At 38.2% G+C, this 27,250-nt stretch overlaps 1 protein-coding gene across 1 annotated transcript; it reads right to left on the bottom strand.

Annotated features, from left to right (window-relative positions):
- Positions 1-1,810: 1,810 nt before the first annotated feature.
- LOC591001 (anaphase-promoting complex subunit 2) lies at positions 1,811-27,103 on the bottom strand. Its single transcript, XM_030997641.1, has 14 exons — positions 27,016-27,103; positions 25,625-26,202; positions 25,088-25,158; positions 24,910-24,971; positions 23,529-23,684; positions 22,528-22,669; positions 9,934-10,051; positions 9,182-9,357; positions 8,328-8,565; positions 7,460-7,736; positions 6,416-6,532; positions 5,809-5,947; positions 4,672-4,910; positions 1,811-3,812 (listed from the first exon to the last, which is right to left on the bottom strand). Exons 1-14 carry the CDS (start codon positions 27,088-27,090, stop codon positions 3,603-3,605), a joined length of 2,598 nt encoding a protein of 865 aa, XP_030853501.1. The 5' UTR covers positions 27,091-27,103; the 3' UTR covers positions 1,811-3,602.
- Positions 27,104-27,250: the final 147 nt, after the last annotated feature.

Raw genomic sequence — 27,250 nt, 5'->3', positions numbered from 1 at the left:
AAATTGTGCTGTATTTTCCTAAACAGTGAAATTATTAGAATTATGGCTTGGTGAAATTGATATAATTAAAATGATAATGATGTAGCCTGAAATCAAACATGGAAATCATACTGTTTATTTAAAATTTGAAAGAGGAAAGAAAAAGAAATCATTACAAAAATTTAAATAATCTTGCCACAGAAAGTTCTGACATTGCTCGTATGATAATTTCTAATTTGATATAAAAAAAAAGGAATTTTGTTTTTCATTTGTTTTTTAAGAATGCTGCAAACGCACAAAGAAATGCAAGGTCATAATTAATGGCCTACATTTACAATTTTATGTAGCAAAAGTTATCTTTAACTATTTTCAAAATATCATTTTTATATACTTTTAGAATAAAATTTATATATTCTTTGAAATTTTTAAGAGATGTGAATTACACTTGAACATAGTAGTCCAATGTGACTTTACCAGCCAGTTATTCCTCCTTTGGGAACAACATAAGTTACTGGAATCAACTCACAAGGTGCCTCGATTTAATTATGATTTTTAAGGTGACACTATTCTCTCTTTTTTTTCAAAAAGAGATCGCAAATGATGTATATTTTCATATTTAATAAAATTGTAATAGAGTCTTTCATATAATTAGGCCTAAAAATAAGATGTTGTATTGCCCTTTGTGACTGGCCCAAAAATCTTGAAATATATGGTCGGCTTTTTAAAACAGTTTTTTTTTAACCGTTTTTTTAGAATGAAAAGATATTAAAAAAAAAAAATATTCAAAATTGAGAAATACCAGCCCAAAGAGGGAAGAAAAAAAATCTGACCGACTGACCCATGTTTTGGCACCGTAAGGGCAATATAACATTTTTTTTAAAGGCCTTACATGTACATGTATTGTACATACAGCCAACATTATACATTCATGTAGTTTTCACTTAGATGTATCAAACTGTTAAACTCTATTTTTTATATATTCTTTATGCAAATTTAATTCTTCAAAAGGCATTTCTTACTGCATGTACAATCATGCCACATGTTGTGATGTGACTCAATAACTTTTGAATCAGAGCCTTCAAAAATATGCCAAATGCACGAGTAGAAAAGGCAAAATTTTGTGCACATACTGCATCCATTTTTGTTTCATGAATATCTTGCATTCTTGTCAAGAATTTTCGAAAAGAAAATAAAGTTTGAAATCCTTAAATTGGCAAAGCCTTTAGCGATTAGAAATGATTGTTTTTCAATCAAAATTACATGTAGGCATATTTTTAACTTTTCGACAACATCCTAGCCCATGTATATTGTTTTCAGAGAGATTAAACCTTATTTTAACGATGTACATGTAGCAATAGAAGAAAAAATATTATTGTTGCCAATTTGAAGAATATGTGATCAATTTAGCCTTGTTAATAAATCCTATCCTGAAAGGGCGAAGTGCCAGAAAGGCATTAACTCTGTATTACAGTATATGAGTTAACACCTTTCTGGCTCTTACTCAACAGATGAAATCTACTTCTCAATGAAATCCTTTTGGAGAGTTATATTTTGCATCTAGTAAAGTACATGTATTTCCTTCAATCTCGCATACTTGGCTATTATAAAATAAATTCATTATATCCATCTATTGACAAGCTGTGTTGTGTTTGAAATGAATGCATAAAACTTGCACATAGACTAGTAAAGATGATGTGGTCCGGTGGATAAGTCTCCGGATTATGAACCACTAGGTATGGGGTTTGAATCCAGAGTACTGTACTGCCATCTTGACAAGAAATCTAACATAAGGAAATTCAGTCCATAATAAAAGACTAACTGACAAGTAATCTACAAAGTTCATATGTATAATTTTATTCAATATATACACCTTATTACAGTTTCTATTACAATGGCGACAAATGAAGTCCAAATAGTTAGAGCTGCGATGGGGTGTGCGTTATTAGATATTCAAAGCCAAATGTTTGAAGGCATTAAAACATCCCGAGGACGATCTGGAAATTCACAGCATATAAACCGAGGACCTACTTTCTCCATCCAAATGGAACACCTAAATAAACCTACCGGTACCCCTATGTGAAAGTGCATCAAATTTTAAACTATGCACCCTTTCACAGTTAAGGCCGCCATTTTAATATGCGCGTAATCATTGCGTCATCAGTGTTTTCAGATGCGCATGTATTATTGCGTCACTGCCTGTGCTGTGCGATGAAATCATATTGACATGGGCGCCATTTTTAATTACGAGTATTTGTTAATTACTCGTAATTAGAAATGGCGCCCATGTCAGCGCATGCGTACTCTTGTAACCGTTAAAGGGTGTATTTACAGAGTTCTCGGAACAGGGGCGTCCTCATTTTGCTGGTGGTCGTCAAAGTGAAGGCATAGTTCTTATGAGTGTCCTATGTTTGGTACTGCAGGTAGGCCAATGAAATGAATTTGAGAAATTACCTATATTCCTTGAAATATCAGTTCTGTCTTGATTGAAGCACTAGGTCCCAGTCAAGCAGAAGGGCTGCAGTTCTCGGACTGTAGTGTCTTAGATATGCTTTAGCTTGTCTTTGTTACAAACCAATTGGTACTGGATACATCTTCTACACAGACCTGTTCTTCCTTTGTTGAGGAATGCGATAGGTCCCAACTGAGTCGATGAGCTGCTGTTTCTGAAACTCAGTTCACAAGATGGTGGAGCTCATTCTCTGTCAATAATATCTGGGGAAGCCCTTGGAACATCAAAACTTCTTCAAAGTCCTTTAGAAACCGGTTCTACCTTTGCTGAGGAAGGCGATAGGTCCCATTTGAGGAAACAAGCTGCTGTTTCCTAAACCCAGTCTCCAAGATGTTGGAGCTTATTCTCGGTGAACTCTGTCGTGGAAGGGCCCTGGATGGCAAACATCTTCGAAATCCTTCAGAGACCTACTCTACCTTTGCTGAGGAAGGCGATAGGTCCCTGCAGAGTAAATACGCTGCTGTTCCCTAACCTTGTCTCTAGAAGAATAAGCTGGTGTTTCCTAAGCACTGTCTACAAGATGTTGGAGCTTATTCTCTGTATATCTGGGAAAGCCATATCGAACATCGAAACTGTCTGCAAAGTCCTTCAAAACCAATTCTACCTTTGTTGTGGTAGGCGATAGGTCCCTGCCGATTAGATAAGCTGCTGTTCCCTGACCTTTGTCTCTAGAAGATGTCGGAACTCGTTCTCAGTAAACTCTGTCCGAGAAAGCCCCTGGAACATCCAGCCTTTCTCCAAAGGCATTCAGAGATCTGTTCTATCTTTGCTGAGGAAGGGGATTGGTCCCTGCCGAGTAGATAAGCTGCTGTTCTCTAACCTTGGTCTCTAGAAGAAGAAGCTGTCGTTTCCTAAACCCAATCTACAAGATGTTGGAACTCATTCTCTGCACACTCTATCCGGGAAAGCCCTTGGAACATCAAAACTTTCCTTTAAGTTCTTTAGAGACCTATTCTACCTTTGTTTTGGTAGGCGATAGGTCCTGGCCGAGTAAATAAGCTGCTGTTCCCTAACCTTGGTCTCTAGAAGATGTTGGAGCTCATACTCCGTAAACTCTATCCGGGAAAGCCCTTGGATAATCAAAACTTTGTTCAAAGTCCTTCAGAAACCGGTTCTACCTTTGTTGAGGAAGGCGATAGGTCCCTGCCGAGTAGACAAGCTGCTGTTCCCTGACCTTTGTCTCTAGAAGATGTCGGAGCTCGTTCTCGGTGAACTCCGTCGTGGAAGGGCCCTGGATGGCAAACATCTTGAGCATGGAGTGGATTCGCTCCAACGGAAGGCTCTCAAGGTTCATCAGCATGCCAGTGATAAATGACCAGTACATCTGTCAGGGAAAATAATAATATCTCAAATCAGCACTGAAGGTTTAAGAAAAATCAAAATCCATGAGCGGTTGGTTGTTAGCTTAAATTGTGTAATAAAGACCCCTTGGTTTTATGCACCCGGGCTCTTTCACTTGGACAGCATCTGCCCAATTTACAATCACTTTTTGAAAAATTACATTTTACAGGGATACCAGTTGGTTTCTCCAGATGAGCCTGAAGAGAGACCCAGACATGCTAGAGCCTCATATGTTAGGTACAATATGAAGCCTGATAAACCCTGATGTGGAAAGGAGTCGGGGCCTGAAAACTGGCATCCCTGATTTCATTCCATCTGTGTTTAAGAGCAAAAGGAGATTTGTCCAACAATGAATCACAGTGACACGACCAACAGGAAATGAAATTCCTATGTATGCAGTGATATTACCCTTAAAAAATGCATCACTTCATATTCTTTATTGGATTACCAAGACTCTGTTTCTCTGCTCAGTCTGATTTCCTTCAAACCAACTTGCTCTAAAGATTAAATTAAACTAACAGGGGGGTGTTTCACAAATATCCTAAGTCTAACTTAACTCTAAGTTGGACTTACAAATTATGGAGAGCCATTTGTATCCTTAAAATAAAATATATTCAAAAGCAAAATCAAGTATTTTAGAATTTTCATAAATTCCACATCAAGAACATGAAATCTCCTTGATAATAGAAAATATGAATGATTTGAATTAATATCTCATGCCTTTTAAAATAACTGTTACAAAATATTTTCAAGGATGCTAACAGCTTTCCATAATTTTCAAGTCCAACTTAGAGATAAGTTAGACTTAGGATCTTTGTGAAACACCCCCCTTGTCTAGTTACCTGAAGATTCTCCTCTTTTTGGTCCTCCACTGACGCAGTCGCTGACTCCGCCTCCTCGTCGCTGTCAATCATCACCATCTCCTGGTTCTGGGTGGAGCCTTGTTTTTCTTCCACCAAGACAAAGGTGTCGTGTGACTCCTCCTTCAGCAGGCCCTGGCTCTGCCAGTACGCTATCTTGCGACGAACAGCGCCCCCAGGCACCTGCATCTTCTCACTCAGTTCTTGGATGGTCCATCTCTCTGTGGAATGCAAAATTAAACTTTTCTGTTAAAGGGATTGGTCAACTTTGTCTCAGATTCTGAACAAAATCCTGGATATAGCTCATGCTGCAATCATAATTATAAACCTTTAGGTCAGTCAGGAACCCCATGATTTTTACAAGCCGATCGCCTGTCTGATTATCAAGATATTTATGATTGGAAATCGAAACCAAATTTTGGGTTTCCTAACAGTTTCATAACACTACAGTTTATTGGGGAAAATGAGTATGATAAATCGGTCACTCAAAGATTTTTACTTTTTTGAAGTGCAATTTTTTTAGGGCTTGAATATCATGCTATATCACAGACACTGATAACAGGTAGGGCCATGCATCTCAGATTTAGCATTGTTAAACGATGCCTTTAAAGGGAACGAATCACCAAAATTTGTTTTGCTCTATATGTTTGAGACTCCATCCAAGTATTCTATGGGTGTATATTAATATTTGTCTTGGAAGTCAATGATGATGGTGGCCTGTACAGGAAAGAATGTCAGTGTCACTGTCCTATGATAATAGCTCAATGTCAAAGGTCACATACACCCCATGTGTGCCTGCCCCCTCCCAACCCCTGATCCACTACTGGTTCCCTAACAAAGTTTTGTTGTCTTCTACTGTGTGTGATAGACCCAATATCAAATCTTATTCCAACCTCCCTCTTTCTTGAAAGTGCATGTCAGGTGGTTACACATATATAAGAGTCTATTAATGTCACTGTCCTATCTGTTAGCTCAATGTCAAAGGTCAAATACACCCCTGTGCCCCCCCCCAAAAAAAAAAAACAAAAAAACAAAACAAAAAAACAAACTAAACTACCACTGATTCATTAATACAGTTCTATTGTCTTTCATTCATACATGTATCTTATTCCAACCTACCTCTCTCTTGGAAGTGCATGATGATTGTAGCCTGTATAGGAGAGACCGTCAGGGTCACTGTCCTATCTCGTAGCTCTATGTCAAGGGTCACTTGGCCTAGATTTGTTTTCCAGTTCAATGTCCTCATACCCTTCAACACCTGTTGGTTGAACACAGAAGATTTTGACGGTTTAATCAATCAAAATCTTCCATTGCCAGAGGCAGTCTAAACTGCCCATAAGCTACGTATCTAATACTTTGGGATAGAGTAAAACTAGGCTTTTTGTTTGAAATTCATAGGTTTCAGTTTCAGCTTATTTTTCATATCCAATAGAACAGTAATTTTGACAAGAAATCAGATATACAATTCAATATTCAATAATATAATACATTTTACATGGTTTAAAATTATGAAACAGAAAGTATACATAAATATCCTGTATAATAGTGTTTTTTTTTAAATTTTAAGATAAACCTGTGGAAATGGAGGGATCCACTGAAAAGCAGGTAAGTTTATAGACATCACAAAAGAATTTTGTTTCAAGAGCATCAATGAAAAAAGGACATTACAATTCAAACTTGCACAAACATGCAACCACATAAAGAGATATCACTTTCATCTGCTAACCTCGTAGGATTTGGTGTAGGTTTCCATCCACTGTTTGATTTCCTGTGGCACCTCAAGCTTCTCCTCCTTCAGGTTAGGCCAGAACTGGGCGGACAGGATCATGGTGTTGAAGTCCATCTGGAAAAGAGAGAAAGCCATTCAGTGATTTAAACAAGTATCATCTGAACTATTTTCAAGATAAAGTACTGAGCAGTGTTTCACAAAACTGTCATAAATACAAGTTCACTGACACTCATTAAAACGTGACCCACATTTATGACCAACTCATCACCCCCTACAAATGCTGAATTACTCCTAGGTTTAATTTCCATTCTAAATGTCTCAAATTATTTGTAACCCATGGTAGCCACCTCAGTATTAATGCTTCACTACCCATGGATTGCCAGGTACTCATTTACACCTTGGTTGATGGTGTCACATCTTTGGTGTATACTTTCAGAGTTTTGAAGATCTCTTCCCGTAACTTGAGGAATATTCCGTTAGAATCTTGCACATCTTTCAATATCTAATTTGTGTATATATACTTCAAGCAGTTATGGTGTCACGTAATATTTAATGGTCGCATTTAATGCCTCCGCCTACGTCTTCAAAACCTCCAAAATAGCCCTTTTTTGTTAGGGTTAATAGAGTACCGAAGCTGTGACATGATAAAAAAACTATTCTTAGAATTTCTCAATTTGAACTTCATTTTCCGCAAGAGCATCAAAAATAATGTCCAAATGTCGAAAACCACTTAAATATATTAAGTATTGGCTGAGATATGGCCGTCCCAATAAATAGAGTTCAATGGAAAACCACTGTTATTTTGCTTTGGTTCATAACATTACGAACCAGAGCAAAATAACAGTGATTTCCTATTGAAATCTATTATTCTATTTATTGGATGGTCATATCAAAGCCAATATTTAACATATTCAATTGGGTTTCGACATTTGGACATTATTTTTGATGCTCTTTCGGAAAATGAAGTTCAAATTTGGAAACTCTAAAGATAGTTTTTGATGACGTCACACTTGACCACTCTTAAAGCCTGTAGAACGTTACCTCCTCTGAACTTGGTACCCCCTCTGGACTTGGATGAGTGGGACTGGGAGTAATCACTTCTTCATTTTCTTTATCCTCTCCTCCATCGATCGCATCCTCCGCTTGTTCTCCATCTTTCTCTTCTTCTTTCCCTCCATCTTCCACATTCCCACCTCCCTTTGCTGCTCCTCCTTCTTCCTCTTCCTCTCCTGCCTCCTTCTTCTTCTCCTCTTCCTCCTTCTTCTTCTCCTCCTCTTTTCTTTTCTTCTCCTTCTCACTCAGAACATGGGTATTGCACCTGTAGTGTATACAGAAGGTTTCATTGAACAAATTTCATATTTGATCAAAGGACCAAATTAAGATCGCTTTAAGACAGTAAAACAATAAAAAATGAAGAAATACAAAGTATGAAACTGTATGGAACCTAACAAAAGTGAGTGCATCCTTAGCAAAAAAAAGACTTCTCAGTCTATGGACTGGATTAAAAAGAAAGTATTTTGGATTTCTTATACACAATATCTACCAAAAGTTATTAAATCATTCAAAAGAGGTCAAAATTGTAATGCAACTTTACAGTTGAATCTGTTCTGTGGAAGAAAAGAAAAATCCTGATTTGTGCCTTCAAACCTAAAACAGAATACCTACTTGTATAAATATGTTTTTGTCTTTGTTTTAGTTACTAACAAATTACCTTAAATTATGAACAACTAGCAAATTTTCAGAGACATTCCATTTTATTTCAACAATATAGCAATAGATGAAACTTATTATTGTTGCCAATTTGAAGAACAATGTGGATCAATTCAGCCCTAAATAAAAATCCTGCCCTAAAAAGGAAATGCTGAAGAAAAATAAAAAATAGAAATTTCTGTTTTGGAAAAGTTTTTACCTCTTGGAGTCGGCAACATCTTTCAGCATGACCTCGCACTGGTGGAGCTGCGTCTCGCCGAACCGGAGCTTGAGAAGCTCCAGATTACGCAGCTCCCTCGCCGTATCGTAGCTGAAGCTGGAGAGGATCCGGTCCGCGAGCAGGTTACGGTACTCGTTGACAAACAGCTCGCGGCTCCCGTAGATGTTGACCAACGTGCTGATGATGTCAGACGTTCTCCTGCTTTTGGATGTTTGACCTTGGTGAAAAGTGTTTGAAATACATGTATTTCACTAAAAACCAACTTTGAGCAAGTGTAATGTAATAATTTTCTAAGTTTATTCAAACACATTGATCCCCGAAACTAAGACTACAGATATTGTTATATTAAGCAATAGCTCTTAGAAATTAAATATCAACAGCTCTTTGAATGGCTTGTACAAAGATTCAAAGGTCATTTTTCAGTAATCCACTCCCATTGTCATAAAAAATATAAATTTACATGGACACTTTTAACTAAATATCATACAGGAGATTACAGTATATTCTAAAACCGCAATGAACAAAGGAATTTTCAATTGACAAGTCAGGAAACTTTGATTTGATTTGAGATCCTGTAAAGTTCTAAACCCTAATAAAGACAGCATGATATCTTATTTATTTTCTTATAGTAGAAGTATTTTTTTACAAGTACACAAAACCTGTAAAGGCATTACTTCGCAGACAAAGCTTACGTAACAAATTCATTCGCTTGGCTTTCCCAACTTACAAACCCTTCAATCATTTAAAATATTTCACCAAAGCCCTGCTGATCATGTTCACAGTTCAAACTACTAGTCTATGTGAGGTTAAAGGTCATCTGAAAGAGGTCATACTTGGGTCAGCATCGATGGGGTCTGGCTGCCAGTCGAAAGGGTTAGCTTCCTCTGTTCCTGTCGCTGCTCCCTCCTCCACGTTGACTGGTTGAGCTTTGACCAGTTCGTCGGCCAACTCATTAGAACTATCGTCGGTCAGACTGGATACGATACAGCGGACAGTGTCCTCTCTTGTTCTGTTCCAAAAAATAATTTGAATTTCATGACGACAGCACTTCAAGCTCCTGCTCAATTAAGACCACCCCTTTTCTGTATATACCATGTAACTATCAAACATATAAACTTATAAGAATGTAAATGAATATGTTGATGAATATATGGAATAAATAACCATAAAAATGAATCAAATCAATAATTTATATAATGGAAGAAAGAAAAATTTGGCAAGAACCTATTTAAAGAAGAATAAATATATCAAAATAATCGTTGGGGTGGGGGTGGACTTCTCAAGTCTTTTATCTATCTGATTAGTTTTCAATGCAATGTTACAATTATTGATGAGGTTAATTGATGTAGAATAAGATTTAGAGGTGGTGAGCTAACTGCTGTATCACTATAGATTAATCCATGCTAATATATTTGGCTGTGATACTTAAAAAAGAATCACCTTTATTCAACGTCCTCATTGAGTGAACTATCACAAGAGTTTGAAAGCTCATAAATATCAATTCAGACTCCAACTTTATGTCTAGATGGGTTCTTGAACACTGACAAGACGGATTTTCTACTGCTTTATCCTTTTAATGCCCTACCTGAGGTACTTGCGGATGGGTTCACACACAAGCTCCAGGACGATTCCAGAGGGATCCAGCACCCGTAATGCTCTTATGGACGATATATATTGGGTCAAGATATCAGTTGTGTTCACACCTGGAAGACAATGGGGAAAAGAAATGGAAAAAACGGGAAGAAAAAAAAATCAAGTTAAACAAAATATTAAAAACTAGATGGAATTTTGACTGCGCGCAGTCGAAAATGATGCCTCCGCCATAGAGCAATTTAAACAAGTTTGGAGTTTAAATCTCCAGTGGTTCTTGAGATATCATGATAACAATCTCAATGTATGGAATTTCATAAGTTGACCTCTGTGACCCTTGACCTTTGACCTACGTGCTCCAAAATCTAATCAGATTGTCTTCCTATGGTGATACACACTATCATTAAGTTTGAAGTTTAAATCTCCAGTGGTTCTTGAGATATTATGATATGGTGATACATACTATCATTAAGTTTGAAGTGAAAATTCTCCAGTGGTTCTTGAGATATCGCGATAACGATCTCAATGTATGGAATTTCATAAGTTGACCTCTGTGACCCTTGACCTTTGACCTACGTGCTCCAAAATCTAATCAGATTGTCTTCCTATGGTGATACACACTATCATTAAGTTTGAAGTTTAAATCTCCAGTGGTTCTTGAGATATTATGATAACAATCTCAATGTATGGAATTTCATAAGTTGACCTCTGTGACCCTTGACCTTTGACCTACGTGCTCCAAAATCTAATCAGATCGTCTTCCTATGGTGATACATACTATCCTTAAGTTTGAAGTTTTTACATCTCCAGTGGTTCTTGAGATATCATGATAACAATCTCAATGTATGGAATTTCATAAGTTGACCTCTATGACCCTTGACCTTTGACCTACGTGCTCCAAAATGTAATCAGATTGTTTTCCTATAGTGATACACACTATCACTAAGTTTGAAGTTTAAATCTCCAGTGGTTCTTGAGATATCATGATAACAATCTCAATGTATGGAATTTCATAAGTTGACCTCTGTGACCCTTGACCTTTGACATACGTGCTCCAAAATCTATTCAGATCGTCTTCCTATGGTGATACATACTATCCTTAAGTTTGAAGTTTAAATCTCAAATGGTTCTTGAGATATCGCGCTAACAAACTCAATACAAGGAATTTCATAAGTTGACCTCTGTGACCTGTGACCTTTGACCTACGTACTCCAAAATCTAATCAGATCGTCTTCCTATGGTGATAAATACTATTCCCGAGTCTTAAGTTTAAATCTTAAATGGTTCTTGAGATATTGTGATAACGGTCGAACGGGACGGACGGACGGACGGTACTACTCACGACAGTATGCTTGTGAGATTTTTGTCTTGTGTGTCTGAAAAAAAGGGGTATCTTGTGTGTCTTTTCATTTTTTCCTTCTAAAGACTACTTGTGTGTCTTAATTCCCAACTTCTTGTGTGTTTGTCTAAAATTAAATGAAAATGCATCTTGTGTGTTTTTTAATACAATATGTGTTGAGACTGGTTTTTAAAATTAAAATTAAGGCTTGTATGCCCAAAAGACATTATTGTCTACCTCTATCCAAGTAAGGAAAATTAAGGCTTGTGTCCCGCAAAAACACATCATTTACCCGCCTAAGTCGTGAAAATTGAGGCTTGTGTGGCAGAAAAGACGATCAGCTACCCTGTCCAAGACAAGAAAATTAAGGCTTGTGTGCCTAAAAAACTTGATGTCCAAAAAGTATACAACTATTTATTTGTGACTTTTGAATGACCAAAAAATTGATTTATCTTTTTTCCTCATTGAATAGAAACATCACACACATATAATACAGGTAATGCAATAATATTCCAATGCTGTGGAGGAACCAATGAAAAGCCAAGGAGCTTGTCATGGCAGAAAGATTATTTACCCCTGTCCAAGTCAAGAAAATTAAGGCTTGTGTGGCAGTAAGACATTATTGTCTACCCCTGTCCAAGTCAAGAAAATTAAGGCTTGTGTGGCAGAAAAACATTACATGTATTATATACCCCTGTCCAAGTCAAGAAAATTAAGGCTTGTGTGGCAGTAAGACATTATTGTCTACCCCTGTCCAAGTCAAGAAAATTAAGGCTTGTGTGGCAGAAAAACATTACATGTATTATATACCTCTGTCCAAGTCATGAAAATTAAGGCTTGTGTGGCAGTAAGACATTATTGTCTACCCCTGTCCAAGTCAAGAAAAGTAAGGCTTGTGTGGCAGAAAAACATTACATGTATTATATACCTCTGTCCAAGTCATGAAAATTAAGACTTGTGTGGCAGTAAGACATTACATGTATTTTATACCCCTGTCCAAGTCAAGAAAATTAAGGCTTGTGTGGCAGAAAGACATTACATGTATTATATACCCCTGTCCAAGTCATGGATATTAAGGCTTGTGTGGCAGTAAGACATTACATGTATTATATACCCCTGTCCAAGTCAAGAAAATTAAGGCTTGTGTGGCAGAAAGACATTACATGTATTATATACCTCTGTCCAAGTCATGAAAATTAAGGCTTGTGTGGCAGTAAGACATTATTGTCTACCCCTGTCCAAGTCAAGAAAATGAGGGCTTGTGTGGCAGAAAAACATTACATGTATTATATACCTCTGTCCAAGTCATGAAAATTAAGGCTTGTGTGGCAGTAAGACATTATTGTCTACCCCTGTCCAAGTCAAGAAAATGAGGGCTTGTGTGGCAGAAAGACATTACATGTATTATATACCTCTGTCCAAGTCATGAAAATTAAGGCTTGTGTGGCAGAAAAACATTACATGTATTATATACCTCTGTCCAAGTCATGAAAATTAAGGCTTGTGTGGCAGTAAGACTTTACAGCACTGGCTTTCTGTACATTGGATGAATTTAAACTTTGAAATTCACAAACTTTGAGATTCCAAATATCAAAATTCATTAAGATTTCCCAATTCCACATCAAAATTCACTTTAAATGCAGATATCCATTAAAATTCTCAACATCACTTTGCCGATGGATTTTCAAAGAGGAGTATTGACAAAAAGAATATGTCACGTAACTATGAAGAATTTTTATTTCTTCAGAGGCAAAGTTGAGTATTTCATTATTTGCTAATGGAATACGTTTTACACATATCTGGAACTTTAAAGGTACTATGTCCATTTGCAGGCCCCAAAAATGAAAAGGTTAAATTCCAACAGCATTTGAAAGACAATATTAATTTAGAACTTCCCAAAAAAGGGGGCTTGAAAATGTCTTTAAGTGGGAAAATAACGACTATTAGTAGTTTAATCAACTAAAAGATGAAGTTGAGTTCTGGTTTTGCGATTGCATTGTGAAAGAAACGGTGTGGAATCGACCAGAAAAGGTTGATCATCTAGCATATAAGAATTTGTGTGTATTGCAAGGTTCTGGAATCATCAAAATGATAAGAAATTTGGCCAAGTCTTGGTAAAGTTACAAACACTGTACACAGAAAGATGTATATGGGACTACACAACCACGTGGCGTAAAAAGGCTATTCCCCCGAGTTTTACGATGTTACATGACATATTTAGAATATGAAGGCATTTGAAGAGCCATGCTTTTTAAGGGAACATGTCTTATCTGATGTTCTTCCACACTTGCATAATAGGAATGATAATGCTCACAAATTATTTTTCACCTCTTCCCAGAACTCAACCTTCTCTTTAAGAGCTATAGAGCCAGTAATTAATAATCTGATTTCAGACCACTGTACTGCAGGGTCAATGTCGCTATTCATAAGGACCGCTATTCATAAGGTTTGCTATTCATAAGGTCCGCTATTCATAAGGACCGCTATTCATAAGGTCCGCTTTTCATAATTGGAGAAAAGGGTCATTATTCATAAGGGTCATTATTCATAAGGACCGCTATTCATAATGAAAGAAGAGGGTCGGTATTCATAATATTAGAAGAGGGTCGCTATTCATAATACAAAATCGGGTTCGTTATTCATGAGGGTCCCTATTCATAATATTACAAAAGGGTCGGTATTCATAACACAGAAAGAGGGTCGCTATTTATAATACGAAATGAGGGTCGCTATTCATAATACGAAATGAGGGTCGCTATTCATAATGCAAAATGAGGGTTGCTATTCATAAGGGTCATTATTCATAATCGATGAAGAGGGTCGCTATTTATAATAGGAGTAGAGGGTCGCTATTCATAATAGAAGAAGAGGGTCGCTATTCATAATAGAAGAAGAGGGTCGCTATTCATAATAGGAGTAGAGGGTCGCTATTCATAATAGAAGAAGAGGGTCGCTTTTCATAATAGAAGATGAGGGTCGCTTTTCATAATAGGAGTAGAGGGTCGCTTTTCATAATAGGAGTGGAGGGTCGCTATTCATAATAGAAGTAGAGGGTCGCTATTCATAATAGAAGAAGAGGGTCGATATTCATAATAGGAGTAGAGGATCGCTATTCATAATAGGAGTAGAGGGTCGCTATTCATAATGGGAGTAGAGGGTCGCTTTTCATAATAGGAGTAGAGGGTCGCTATTCATAATAGGAGTAGAGGGTCGCTATTCATAATAGGAGTAGAGGGTCGCTATTCATAATAGAAGTAGAGGGTCGCTTTTCATAATAGAAGAAGAGGGTTGCTATTCATAATAGAAGTAGAGGGTCGCTATTCATAATACGAAATGAGGGTCGCTATTCATAAAACAAAATGAGGGTCGCCGTTCATAAAACGAGAAGAGGGTCGCTATTCATAATAATAACAAAGGGAAATATTGGATGGAGGCCATCCCCACAGCTATGGCGTCCTGTACAGGCACGTAGCCAGAGTTTGATGTTTGGGAGGGCACATACATGTAATCGATCGAGGTAAACAAAAACGGGGGTCTAAAAAAGTTCAACCGATCTTGGAAATTTGGGGGGGCACGTGCCCCCCCCCGTCCTGGTCCTGTAGGGGGTGACATATAGCCCTGAATAGTTGTCTCTTTTTAAAGTAGTTATATTTTATCTGTTATCTTTGATAATTATATAGAGCCAACCCCCGCTCATGTGGTGACAGGGAAAAAAAAGAGTAAAACATAACACACATGTAATCCTATCGTAAATTGTCCTCCTTGTTGGAAATCTTGCCCCACCACCCTGCCCCCGACTGATCTTATCCAGGCTACGCCACTGAGACATTAAGTAAGCCAAGCAGGCCCATTATCCATTTTAGTTTGCTATTTAAGAAACTAGTAATTGTTTATACGACAATAATGTTTTTGTAGAAAGTAATTTTTATTAGGACTCATGGACCTACAAATTATTGAGCGGGATTGGACCTGACCATACGCCTAGTATCTACTGAGCCCCCCCCCCCCCCCCCCCCCATCAGTACGCCCTGGCGCGGATCCAGAATTTTCCAATAGGGGGAGGGGGGCGGAAATTTGAAAAATGCGCAGACTGTTTTTCAACTCAACATACCAATACTGACAAGGTCATATTAGAAGCACGATGCCGGTACCTACAAGCAGGCACAATTTTGGAAAGGGGGGCAAGCTCACTTCACGTCTCTTGTCCGATATCAACATTCCCCGTTTTTAAGTTACACATTTTTTTGACATTTTCATCGGGGGGGGGGGGGGGGGGCTGAAGCCTCTTGCCCGAAAAGGTAATTTTCTAGTTCACAATTCGGCTAGTGAGCGAAATGAGCGAGCAAAAATATGAGCATAATATGTATTTTGTGAAAGTGACGATTTGTTGTATCATTCTCGACTCATATTTCTTGTTTGAATTGAGTTCCCCCCCCCCTCCTGCGCAAAGCGCGTAAGCTCTGACCTTTCATAATTTCATTAAATTATTAGAGAAAGAAGACGATTCATTGTACCATTCTCGACCCTTTTTCCTTGTCTGAATTTGGTTCCCCCTCCCCCTCCGGCGCGAAGCGCGGAAGCTTTGACCTTTCATTGTTTAATGCAATTATTAGAGAAAGAATATGATTCGTTGTTCCATTCTCGACTCTTAATCCTTGTCTGAATTCAGTTTCCCCCCTCCCGCGCGAAACGTGGAAGCTTTGATGTTTCATTAAATTATTAGAGAAAGAAGAGGATTTGTTGTACCATTCTCGATTATTAATCCTTGTCTGAATTCAGTTCCCACCCCCCCCCCTCTTGCGCAAAGCGCGTAAGCTTTGACCTTTCATAGCTTAATGAAATTATTAGAGAAAGAAGACGATTCGTTGTTCCATTCTCGACTCTGGCTACGCGCCTGCTTTAAAGGGAAAATGAAACAATTATGATTGTGATAGCACACAATAATGTTAGTAGAAATAGTAAAGAACAAAAATTATTGCAACAACCATGGATAAATCACGGCCGGGAGCGTGGGCCGAGTGTCATATCATAGTTTTGTGTTATTGGGTGAGGGGGCGTAGCGACCAAGTGAGATTTTGCAATGTTGAATGCTGACATTATGCACTCTAGGAAATCCCTAAGCCCAATTTGTAAGTTCTTTCCGCTATATATCTTTCTAGCTATATTTCTAAATTTCCTGGCGGACGTGTCCTCCTATCGGGCCCAGGATCACCGCCCGTGTCCATGATTACTACCAACATGAGCTCAAATACAAGCTCAAGCGAGTTTATATGAGCTGAGGCCAAATGAAGAGCAAAATAAGAGTTGTGAAGCGGCCCCCCTACCGTTAATTACAAAATTGACTTTACAGCGCAGGGGCTGTTTTAACGTTTAACTTTGATTCCGTGGCTCGAAAGTTACTGTCACTAAGCGCCATTTCCTTGTCTTTCCATCTTTCTCACCCGACTTCCCCCCCCCCCCCCACTCAGTGTTATCTAGGGTACGCGTACGTATTTCCCTCTGTTTGAAAGCACCCCTCTATCTCCGGTGTGTAAAGTCAGTACGGGCCGGATTTTTGTGTATTACGGGTCAGACTTTGTTGGGTGAAAAGTACTCCTTTACCGGAGATTTTGGGAACACGAGTTCTGTCCTTCCGACCCCGGAGTGGGAGGGAGAAAGGGGGGGGGGGCTTTTCTTTTCCCCTCTCTCTGTGTTTCTTTTCTCTTCTTTCTTGTCTCTTTTCTTCTATTTTCTTTTTCTTCTCCTTTCTTATGCTTCTTTTTTTTCTCTCTTCTTTTTTTCCTCTTTTTTCCCTTTTTTTTGCGCCGCCAATAGGGGGGGGGGGGGCCGCGGCCGTTTCGGCCCCCTGGATCCGCCACTGAGTATGCCTGTGGTGTCCAGTGGCGTATCTGGCGCTTGTTTTCGTTTTGGAGGGGGGTGGGGGTGAGAGGGGCGCAAAAACGTATCTTTTCCCCCTTGTTTTTTCTTCTTCCTCTTTATTTTCTTTCCCTTTCTCTTTTTTGCTGAGGGGAGGGGGGAGGCAAGGGCCTTTCAATCCAAACCTTGTTGGCGTGCATTTTTGGTTATATGCGCCGTGCATTTTTGGTTATATGCAGACTGCGTACCTCTCTGCCCTGCGCGTATCCCGTGTATGCGCGTGTATCTGACACGAAGGCAATCTGAATGTAATCGAGAAGGCTCACTTGACTCCAACTTTAATTTATCTTTAATATAAGGAGTAAAGCATAATTTGTTGATTAACGTTCTATTAGATCTTCTTTGATGTTGTACAGTATAAAACAAATAATGAATGTTTTTCATTCGTTTAATAGTGCGAATATTTTCATTCGTTGAAAGATTAACATTTATTCTATTCAACTCATGAAAATATTTGTACTATTGAACTCATAACCATTCATTATTTGTATAATAATCCATGCCTGTCAAAGTCATGAAGTTTTGGGAAATTTTGAAAAATGGGTGGATAGTGAATCTTTACAATTTTGATATATTTGGATGCCCCTGTGGATGTGGATGTATTAAAAGCACTAGTAATTTTAACCCTTAAAACACTTCTGCTTTCAAGAAAAATTTAATATTAAGATTTACCGGTGCTCCCGGTAAATTTTAATAAATTTCAAATAGCTCCTACGGCCGTACAATGGTAGATGCGACCATATGTAGTTGTGGTATATAATTTCCGAACGGGAATAGCTTATCGGTCGATTTTAGTCAAGAAACATTGTTTTATAGCTTAATTAATATCTTGACCTTGAGAGGGAGCTATACAACATAAAGTGTTTATTATTTATAATTTCATAACTTTAGAGTCGATTTCGACCGCGACAACGATCAGTGAATATTGTAGGATCGCATATGCTTCCAATATGTTCATTTGAACCAAATTCACGACCCCATACCAAAACTTTGTATTACCTTTAAGGCTTGTGTAGCAGGATGATACCAAATCATCTATACCTGTCAAAGTCACAAAAAGTAAACTTTATGTGCAAAAAAAATACATCATAATTATCATCTACCCTAATTGTCCCAGTCAAGACAATTAAGGCTTGTGTGCCAAAAAGACATTATTATCTACCCCTGTCCAAGTCAAGAAAATTAAGGCTTATGTGGCATAAAAAAAACATTACATGTATTATATACCTCTGTCCAAGTCATGAAAATTAAGGCTTGTGTGGCAGAAAGACATTATTATCTACCCCTGTCCAAGTCAAGAAAATTAAGGCTTGTGTGGCAGAAAGACATTATTATCTACCCCTGTCCAAGTCAAGAAAATTAAGGCTTGTGTGGCAGAAAGACATTATTATCTACCCCTGTCCAAGTCAAGAAAATTAAGGCTTGTGTGGCATAAAAAAACATTACATGTATTATATACTTCTGTCCAAGTCAAGAAAATTAGGGCTCGTGTGGCAGAAAGATATTGTCATCTACCCCAGTCCAAGTCAACAAAATTAGGGCTTGTGTGGCAGAAAGACATTATTATCTTCCCCTGTCCAAGTCAACAAAATTAGGGCTTGTGTGGCAGAAAGACATTATTGTCTACCCCTGTCCAAGTCAAGAAAATTAGGGCTTGTGTGGCATAAAAAAAAACATTACATGTATTATATTATATACCTCTGTCCAAGTCAAGAAAATTAAGGCTTGTGTGGCAGAAAAACATTATTGTCTACCCCAGTCCAAGTCCAGAAAATTAAGGCTTGTGTGGCATAAAAACATTATTGTCTACCCCAGTCCAAGTCCAGAAAATTAAGGCTTGTGTGGCATAAAAACATTACATGTATTATATACCTGTACCACTGTCCAATTCAAGAAAATTAGGGCTTGTGTGGCAGAAAGGCATTATTATCTACCCCAGTCCAAGTCAAGAAAATAATGGGCTTGTGTGGCAGGAAGACATTACATGTATTATATACCTCTGTCCAAGTCATGAAAATTAAGGCTTGTGTGGCAGTAAGACATTATTATCTACTCCAGTCCAAGTCAAAAAAATTAAGGCTTGTGTTGCTAGAAAGATATTGTCATCTACCCCAGTCCAAGTCAAGAAAATTAAGGCTTGTGTGGCCAAGTCAAGAAAATTAAGGCTTGTGTGGCAGAAAGACATTATTGTCTACCCCTGTCCAAGTCAAGAAAATTAGGGCTTGTGTGGCATAAAAAAAACATTACATGTATTATATACCTCTGTCCAAGTCAAGAAAATTAAGGCTTGTGTGTCAGAAAGATATTGTCATCTACCCCAGTCCAAGTCAAGAAAATTAAGGCTTGTGTGGCAGAAAAACATTATTGTCTACCCCAGTCCAAGTCCAGAAAATTAAGGCTTGTGTGGCATAAAAACATTACATGTATTATATACCTGTACCACTGTCCAATTCAAGAAAATTAGGGCTTGTGTGGCAGAAAGGCATTATTATCTACCCCAGTCCAAGTCAAGAAAATAATGGGCTTGTGTGGCAGGAAGACATTACATGTATTATATACCTCTGTCCAAGTCATGAAAATTAAGGCTTGTTTGTCAGAAAGATATTGTCATTCACCCCAGTCCAAGTCAAGAAAATTAAGGCTTGTGTGGCAGTAAGACATTATTATCTACTCCAGTCCAAGTCAAAAAAATTAAGGCTTGTGTTGCTAGAAAGATATTGTCATCTACCCCAGTCCAAGTCAAGAAAATTAAGGCTTGTGTGGCAGAAAGACATTATTATCTACCCCTGTCCAAGTCAAGAAAATTAAGGCTTGTGTGGCAGAAAGACATTATTGTCTACCCCTGTCCAAGTCAAGAAAATTAAGGCTTGTGTGGCAGAAAGACATTATTGTCTACCCCAGTCCAAGTCAAGAAAATTAAGGCTTGTGTGGCATAAAAACATTACATGTATTATATACCTGTACCACTGTCCAAGTCAAGAAAATTAGGGCTTGTGTGGCAGAAAGACATTATTGTCTACCCCAGTCCAAGTCAAGAAAATTAAGGCTTGTGTTGCTAGAAAGATATTGTCATCTACCCCAGTCCAAGTCAAGAAAATTAAGGCTTGTGTGGCAGAAAGACATTATTGTCTACCTCTGTCCAAGCCAAGAAAATTAAGGCTTGTGTGGCAAAAAGACATTATTGTCTACCCCTGTCCAAGTCCAGAAAATTAGGGCTTGTGTGGCATAAAAAAACATTACATGTATTATATACCTCTGTCCAAGTCATGAAAATTAAGGCTTGTGTGTCAGAAAGATATTGTCATCTACCCCAGTCCAAGTCAAGAAAATTAAGGCTTGTGTGGCAGAAAGACATTATTGTCTACCTCTGTCCAAGCCATGAAAATTAAGGCTTGTGTGTCAGAAAGATATTGTCATCTACCTCAGTCCAAGTCAAGAAAATTAAGGCTTGTGTAGCAGAAAAACATTATTGTCTACCCCAGTCCAAGTCAAGAAAATTAAGGCTTGTGTGGCATAAAAACATTACATGTATTATATACCTGTACCACTGTCCAAGTCAAGAAAATTAGGGCTTGTGTGGCAGAAAGGCATTATTATCTACCCCAGTCCAAGTCAAGAAAATAATGGGCTTGTGTGGCAGAAAGACATTACATGTATTATATACCTCTGTCCAAGTCATGAAAATTAAGGCTTGTGTGGCAGAAAGACATTATTATCTACTCCAGTCCAAGTCAAGAAAATTAAGGCTTGTGTGTCAGAAAGACATTATTATCTTCCCCTGTCCAAGTCAAGAAAATTAGGGCATGTGTGGCAGAAAGACATTATTGTCTACCCCTGTCCAAGTCAAGAAAATTAAGGCTTGTGTGGCAGAAACACATTATTGTCTACCCCTGTCCAAGTCAAGAAAATTAGGGCTTGTGTGGCTAAAACACATTATTATCTACCCCAGTCCAAGTCATGAAAATTAAGGCTTGTGTGGCAGAAAGACATTATTGTCTACCCCTGTCCAAGTCAAGAAAATAGAGGCTTGTGTGGCAGAAAGACATTATTATCTACCCCAGTCCAAGTCAAGAAAATTAAGGATTGTGTGTCAGAAAGACATTATTATCTTCCCCTGTCCAAGTCAAGAAAATTAGGGCTTGTGTGGCAGAAAGACATTACATGTATTATATACCTCTGTCCAAGTCATGAAAATTAAGGCTAGTGTGGCAGAACGACATTATTGTCTACCCCTGTCCAATTCAAGAAAATTAAGGCTTGTGTGGCATAAAAAAACATTACATGTATTATATACACTGCACACACAAAACCATCCACCCATGACACACACATACACAGAGCCATACACTGCCTACTACTTTGCCTACAAATACTACACACTAACAAGTCACACACACACACACACAAGTACTGTAGATGCGCATAGTACCTAGCTACCTGGATGTTAACTGTAGATGGCACTATTCCGTTTGGCTACTTGGACACAACCCCTCTCCAAAATTTGGACATTTATTTTGGGCCTTTTTGGGGGAAAATTTTTTCTTGTGTGACTAAATCTTAGTTGATTAGAAATGACATGTCAGACATCTTAGACACTGAATATGATAGTTTTCTTGTGTGGCTAGACACACAAGTCTAAAGTGACACACAAGGATATCTCATACGTAAAACTAAACACACAAGCATACCATCGCAAACTCGTACGGACGTACGGACGGACGGACGGACGGACAACCCGAAAACATGATGCCTCCGGCAGCGTTATTTTTTTATGCGGCACAGATTGGGGCATGGCGCGTGTTAAACCTATGGGAAGTACGTTCTTTCCCTTCTGAATAGTGTCTGCACGTACGTGAGACTAGTCATGTTTATAGCTAGCGCATTAGCGCTGCGAAGAAGTTTGTATATCCATCGCGAACTATGTGTTTAGATAACATTCCTCTTCGTTTAAATTAGTTAAGTTTTATTGACTAATTATTGTGATGTTCTCCTTATTGACGTGCTGCCTCCTCTTCAGATTTCCAATTTGATTTTAATTGTTGATGTAATGATTTTCTATGCGGTAGTGGATTAAATATAACACTATTAAAAACTGACCTCTACTACTTATACTGTCTAGTACGCACACGACCAGTATTAGTCTGTAAATCAAGACCCCTTTTTAAAAAAAGCCCCAATCTGTGCCGCATAAAAAAATAACGCCCTCCGGCACCACCTTCGGTGGCGGAGGCATAAAAATAAAAATCAGGAAAAAATCAGGAGAAAAATTTAAAAATCTGGAAACCAATTTAAAATGGGTAATTATCAGGCCTGAATCAATCAATCAAAACCTACCTGGATGAAGAAGTCTGTTCTCAAAGGCACTCCGCAGAGACTGGACCAGCTTCGTTCTCAGGTCGGTCTTCTCCAGGCAGCTCTTGAGGTCGTTCAGAGCACTCATCGATTCGGGGAATTCAACGATAATGTTGAACAGCTCCTACAACAATCAATAGACAGTTCACACTTCATTTAAAGCGGGACTGCATTACTGGTAGCTACTTGCACCCTCTGTATAGCCAACAATGCCTAAGCGGTACCAGTTGATCCCCCATGGTCCCCCTTTTCTTATGCTAATTGGGAGCTAATTTGATGAGATAACAGCCTGCCAGTGACCAAGCAAACCTAGCCAAACTTGTGCAGATAGGCTTTAAGATTATGGATGCTTTTTTTAGCATTGATCAGTTGCATAAAACTAATTTAATTTCAATAGTAAGATTATATGATGCTTACCCTAGTTGTTTAGTGTATAGATTTTGATTGTATCAATTATCAATTTGCTATCCATACAAGCGCATGGATCAGACAAAAATATAGCATCATTTTATTTACTTCCAAATTTAAGATTTTATACATAAATTCCAAGAATTTAATGGAGTAGTTTGGCAAATCGAATGTATTAAACCTTGGGAGTGATTCACAAAGACTAAGATCAAATTGACTTAAGTTAGACTTAAACTATGGCAGGCCGTTCATGGCACTGGTTGCTCTCACCATTCCTGGCATTGGTCTCTCAAGGCAGTCAAGGGAGGTACAAATCTAGGTCACAAATGCACATTTTTTTTCCTTCAACAATAAACTATAAAAAAATGTAAATTCTGTAGATTTGTGACGTCCTTTGAGAGACTAATGGTGAGAGCAACCAGTGGCATTAATGGCCTGCCATAGTTCAAGTCCAACTTAGATCTTAGTCTTTGTGAAACGCCCCCTAGTACATTGAATCTGTTGACTACTGAACACTTGGACTCTCCGAATACCGTAGACAATGGGATAATAAAGAAAAAAACGGATGATATTACCTGAATTCTCAATTCAGCTAATGTCTGATACAAGTAGTACTGAAGCCTCTCTTTCCACTGCTGCAGGGACTGTGACATGACGGGACTTTGAGGGCGCTCTGCATTCTTGCCAAAGAAGACTAGATGTAGCCATCCCATCACTTTGTTGTCTAACCACTGAAAGTGAGACAATAACAGCAAAAATCTTTGATGCATTGCTCTGTTTCAGCAACTCTACTAGATTTCATTTGACAAAATACATGCTTACTGTACATATATGATACTAGTTCAAATATCAACCTTTGCTGGGTACTATTTAGCCAATCAAACTCTCCCCCTGTCACCCCAATACTGGTATAGTTGATGAAAATGCTTTAAATACCCGAGGACAGATTGAAAGCCAGATAGTATGACATACGGGGGGGGGGGGGGGGGGGGGGGGTTCACAAAGATCCTAAGTCGAACCTAACTCTCAGTTGGACTTAAACATTATGGAGAGCCATTTTTAGCCTTAAAATAAAATAAATATTCAAGTATTTTATACTTTTCATAAATTCTACATCAAGAACATGAAATCTCCTTGATAATAGAAAATATGAAAGATTTGAATCAACATTTTATTCCTTTTAAAATAAGTTTTACAAAATATTTTCAAAGATGCTAACGGCTCTACGTAAATGTTAAGTCCAACTTAGGATCTTTGTGAAACACCCCCCTGGCAGGTATCATTTCACGAAACTGATGCAAGTACAAAATTCGCCAACATCCCATTGAAAAGTGTGTATCAAAATTAGCTCAAGTTTCAATGGGATGTCTACAGTCACTTTCTAACACTTGTCAAATTCACAACATCAACCATGGAGTCAATTAGCACTTGCAGCCAACAATTGGGGCAGCGCCAGGAGCGTCACAACGTGACGGACATGTGCGCTATACAAGAAGCCACCATTATTATTATTATTGTACCTAACCCTAAAAGTTGTGAGGTCCACAAAATTCAATAATGTACAATTTCAATGTGGAAGGATGTGTACAAAGCCCCTTGTGGCCAGGGTTTGCTTTGAAAAGGGCTCTATGGTTCTAAGATGCATTCTGGTGCAATCTGGGCCCTATTTCACAAAACTTGTCATCAGTGCAATATTTTTTGTTATAAGCTAGTGAAATCCTTGCTTCTAAGTGGTGTGGTTATCAGCAGATTTGTCACTGATTTTTGTCATTTGTCATTGAAAAAAGGTTTTGTGAAACGGGTCCCTGATTCACATTTTGAAGCATTTCAAACACGTTTTAAGATCAATTACCAATGTCTGGAACAGATCGATTAAGGCACCAAGCAAGCAAGGACACTGTATGGGTATGCAGATTTTTGGGGCAAAAATGTATAACAAGCTTGAGGATCACTCACACTTTCTAGCGACAAAATGAACGACTTCTCGAACTCTCCAGCGCACTGCTGGTCTACGTGATGTTTGATCTTCTGATGGATAATAGATGTGACAGGCTCACCACACACCCTCTCAAGCAAGCCCAGGGAATACCTGCAAAATGAGTCCAAATTTGAGATTATTTGTGTATTACGTGATGTTTGATCTTCTGATGGATAATAGATGTGACAGGCTCACCACACACCCTCTCAAGCAAGCCCAGGGAATACCTGCAAAATGAGTCCAAATTTGAGATTATTTGTGTATTACCCTCACATTGTAATAATAATAATGATAATAATGACGACGACGACAACGACAACAACAACAATGATAATGGGTGACTTCTCATAAGTTAATCAGTGACTAAGTCCAGACTAAACAAGAATTATAGTTCATACTTCTATGGAATGCAGGTGTCATCTTCCTCCTTCAATATTCATGACAAGATATTCTAACAAAGACTTTGTTAAAATTCAGTTCACACTCATATTATCTTTTTCTTCGTATTTCATTGCAAAATTAATTCTTTGGACACTTTCGCAGGATTAAAATAATCTGTACAGGGTAAATGAGTTGGCAACAGGCACTCCATAAAAGTGTGGACTAACTTAGTACGTGCTTAGTTAGTACGCGCTACCGGAATACCACCCAATAATAAATTAAATTAAAAGAGAACCATGAAGAAATCCTTACAACTGTGCATTTATTTGGTGAAAAGCTGTCAGGGTATCCGAGTTAGAGGGGGCCGATATATGTTCTGTGTCTCCTCCCTCATCATCATCACCATCATCCTTCTCGATGTCCGTACTCTCATCCATGTCCATCTCACTGTCATCGCTCGTTCTGATTCGTTCCTTTTTGTCATCACCATCGCTAAATGCTTTAAAGACAGACGAGTACACCGTCTTAACGACTTCAGAAAAGTGCATCGGAGTGCGATAGAAGAGAAGGGCCTTCACGAGGACATCAAAGCGCTCCTCGAGTGACCGGCCCCCATTGGGGAGGACGCTGGCAAGCAGACTGAGGCTGTTAGCATATGGAACGATTGAGGAGTGGAGGATGTTTATTCCATGCGCGAGGCAATCCAGGCAGATCGTTGACGACGAGGTGTCGTCAATCTTGAAGGTGGACCAGAAGTTTGGCGCGATCCTGCTTTGCAGGTCTTGCTGGAAAGTCTCCATAAACCATTCTGTAACTAGGATCTCCAAACCCTGCTCGAGCAGATACTCGACCGCGGGCTTGAACCTTGTTAATCTGTCAATATGCTGCTCCTGTATATGAAACAAAAGTCCTTGTCAGTATAGGTTTACCAAATTTTCACTCATCAGGTTTTTAATAGTCTTTTATTTCTCGTCAGAACTTATAGAAGACAAGAAAAGAATGTGGTAAATGCATTTTTGTCTTCCTTTTTTTGGAGAAATACGTAGCAATTACGATATTCAAGTCAACAGATAACAACAAGTTCAACAACAAATATTCCTACAAGGAAATGGACTTCACATTATGATGATGAAATGTTCGACTATGATTCTACATCAAAAAAGTTAATTAAAAGTAAAAATTAGTGTCGATATTGAAAATCACTTCCTGGATTTCAATTCTTCATTTTCCATTAATTTTTTCTGCTAACCAACCTAGTCTAAACAAAACAAAACAAAACCCAAACTTGTTTCTTTTAAATTCGCACAACAATGATTGAAATTTGAATGATTTATTGTCCGAAATGTCAAATTTGCTCTTCTACTATTTAAATTAATCATTCAAAATTGGAAGACACAAAATCATATTTGATCATCATTCATCGGTTTTTTGTCAACTTTCAAGTTTTTCAAGTCCATCCCCATAATTAACACTCAACAGACCTTATCATTCCCAGCACGGGCCGCCTCCCCGAAGGCAAGGGCGCGGGAAGTACAGTCGTGTCCCTTGTACCCTATATGCTGGTGCGGAGCTAATGAGACGAATTTTAAGCCATTGTTTGATCACAAATCATAAGTTACCACACATAGATAATCGCTAATTAACACTTCAAGAGTAAATTTCATTTAATAATCTACGATAAAACAAAATATTATTGGTCTCACCTTTTGGAAAGTGTTGTCTGAGAGACATTTCGTGGCAATATCCCAAGCAAAGTTGATAGAAGTGCACTTTGCCATTTTCACACAATTCGAAATTGTGGCTCGCTCAATACAATTAAACAATATCTTTAAAATATATGTATAACTTCAGATTTACCATTAGTTATTAGTTAACTGATAATATTTTATGCATTAAAATATTTTTATAAATTGCAATAGGTATTACCTATATGATATA

This window comes from Strongylocentrotus purpuratus, unplaced genomic scaffold (assembly GCF_000002235.5).
Source record: "Strongylocentrotus purpuratus isolate Spur 01 unplaced genomic scaffold, Spur_5.0 spur5_scaffold_4, whole genome shotgun sequence".
Classification (NCBI taxonomy): Eukaryota; Metazoa; Echinodermata; class Echinoidea; order Camarodonta; family Strongylocentrotidae; genus Strongylocentrotus; species Strongylocentrotus purpuratus.
This window is presented reverse-complemented; position numbering and strand designations above follow the sequence as displayed.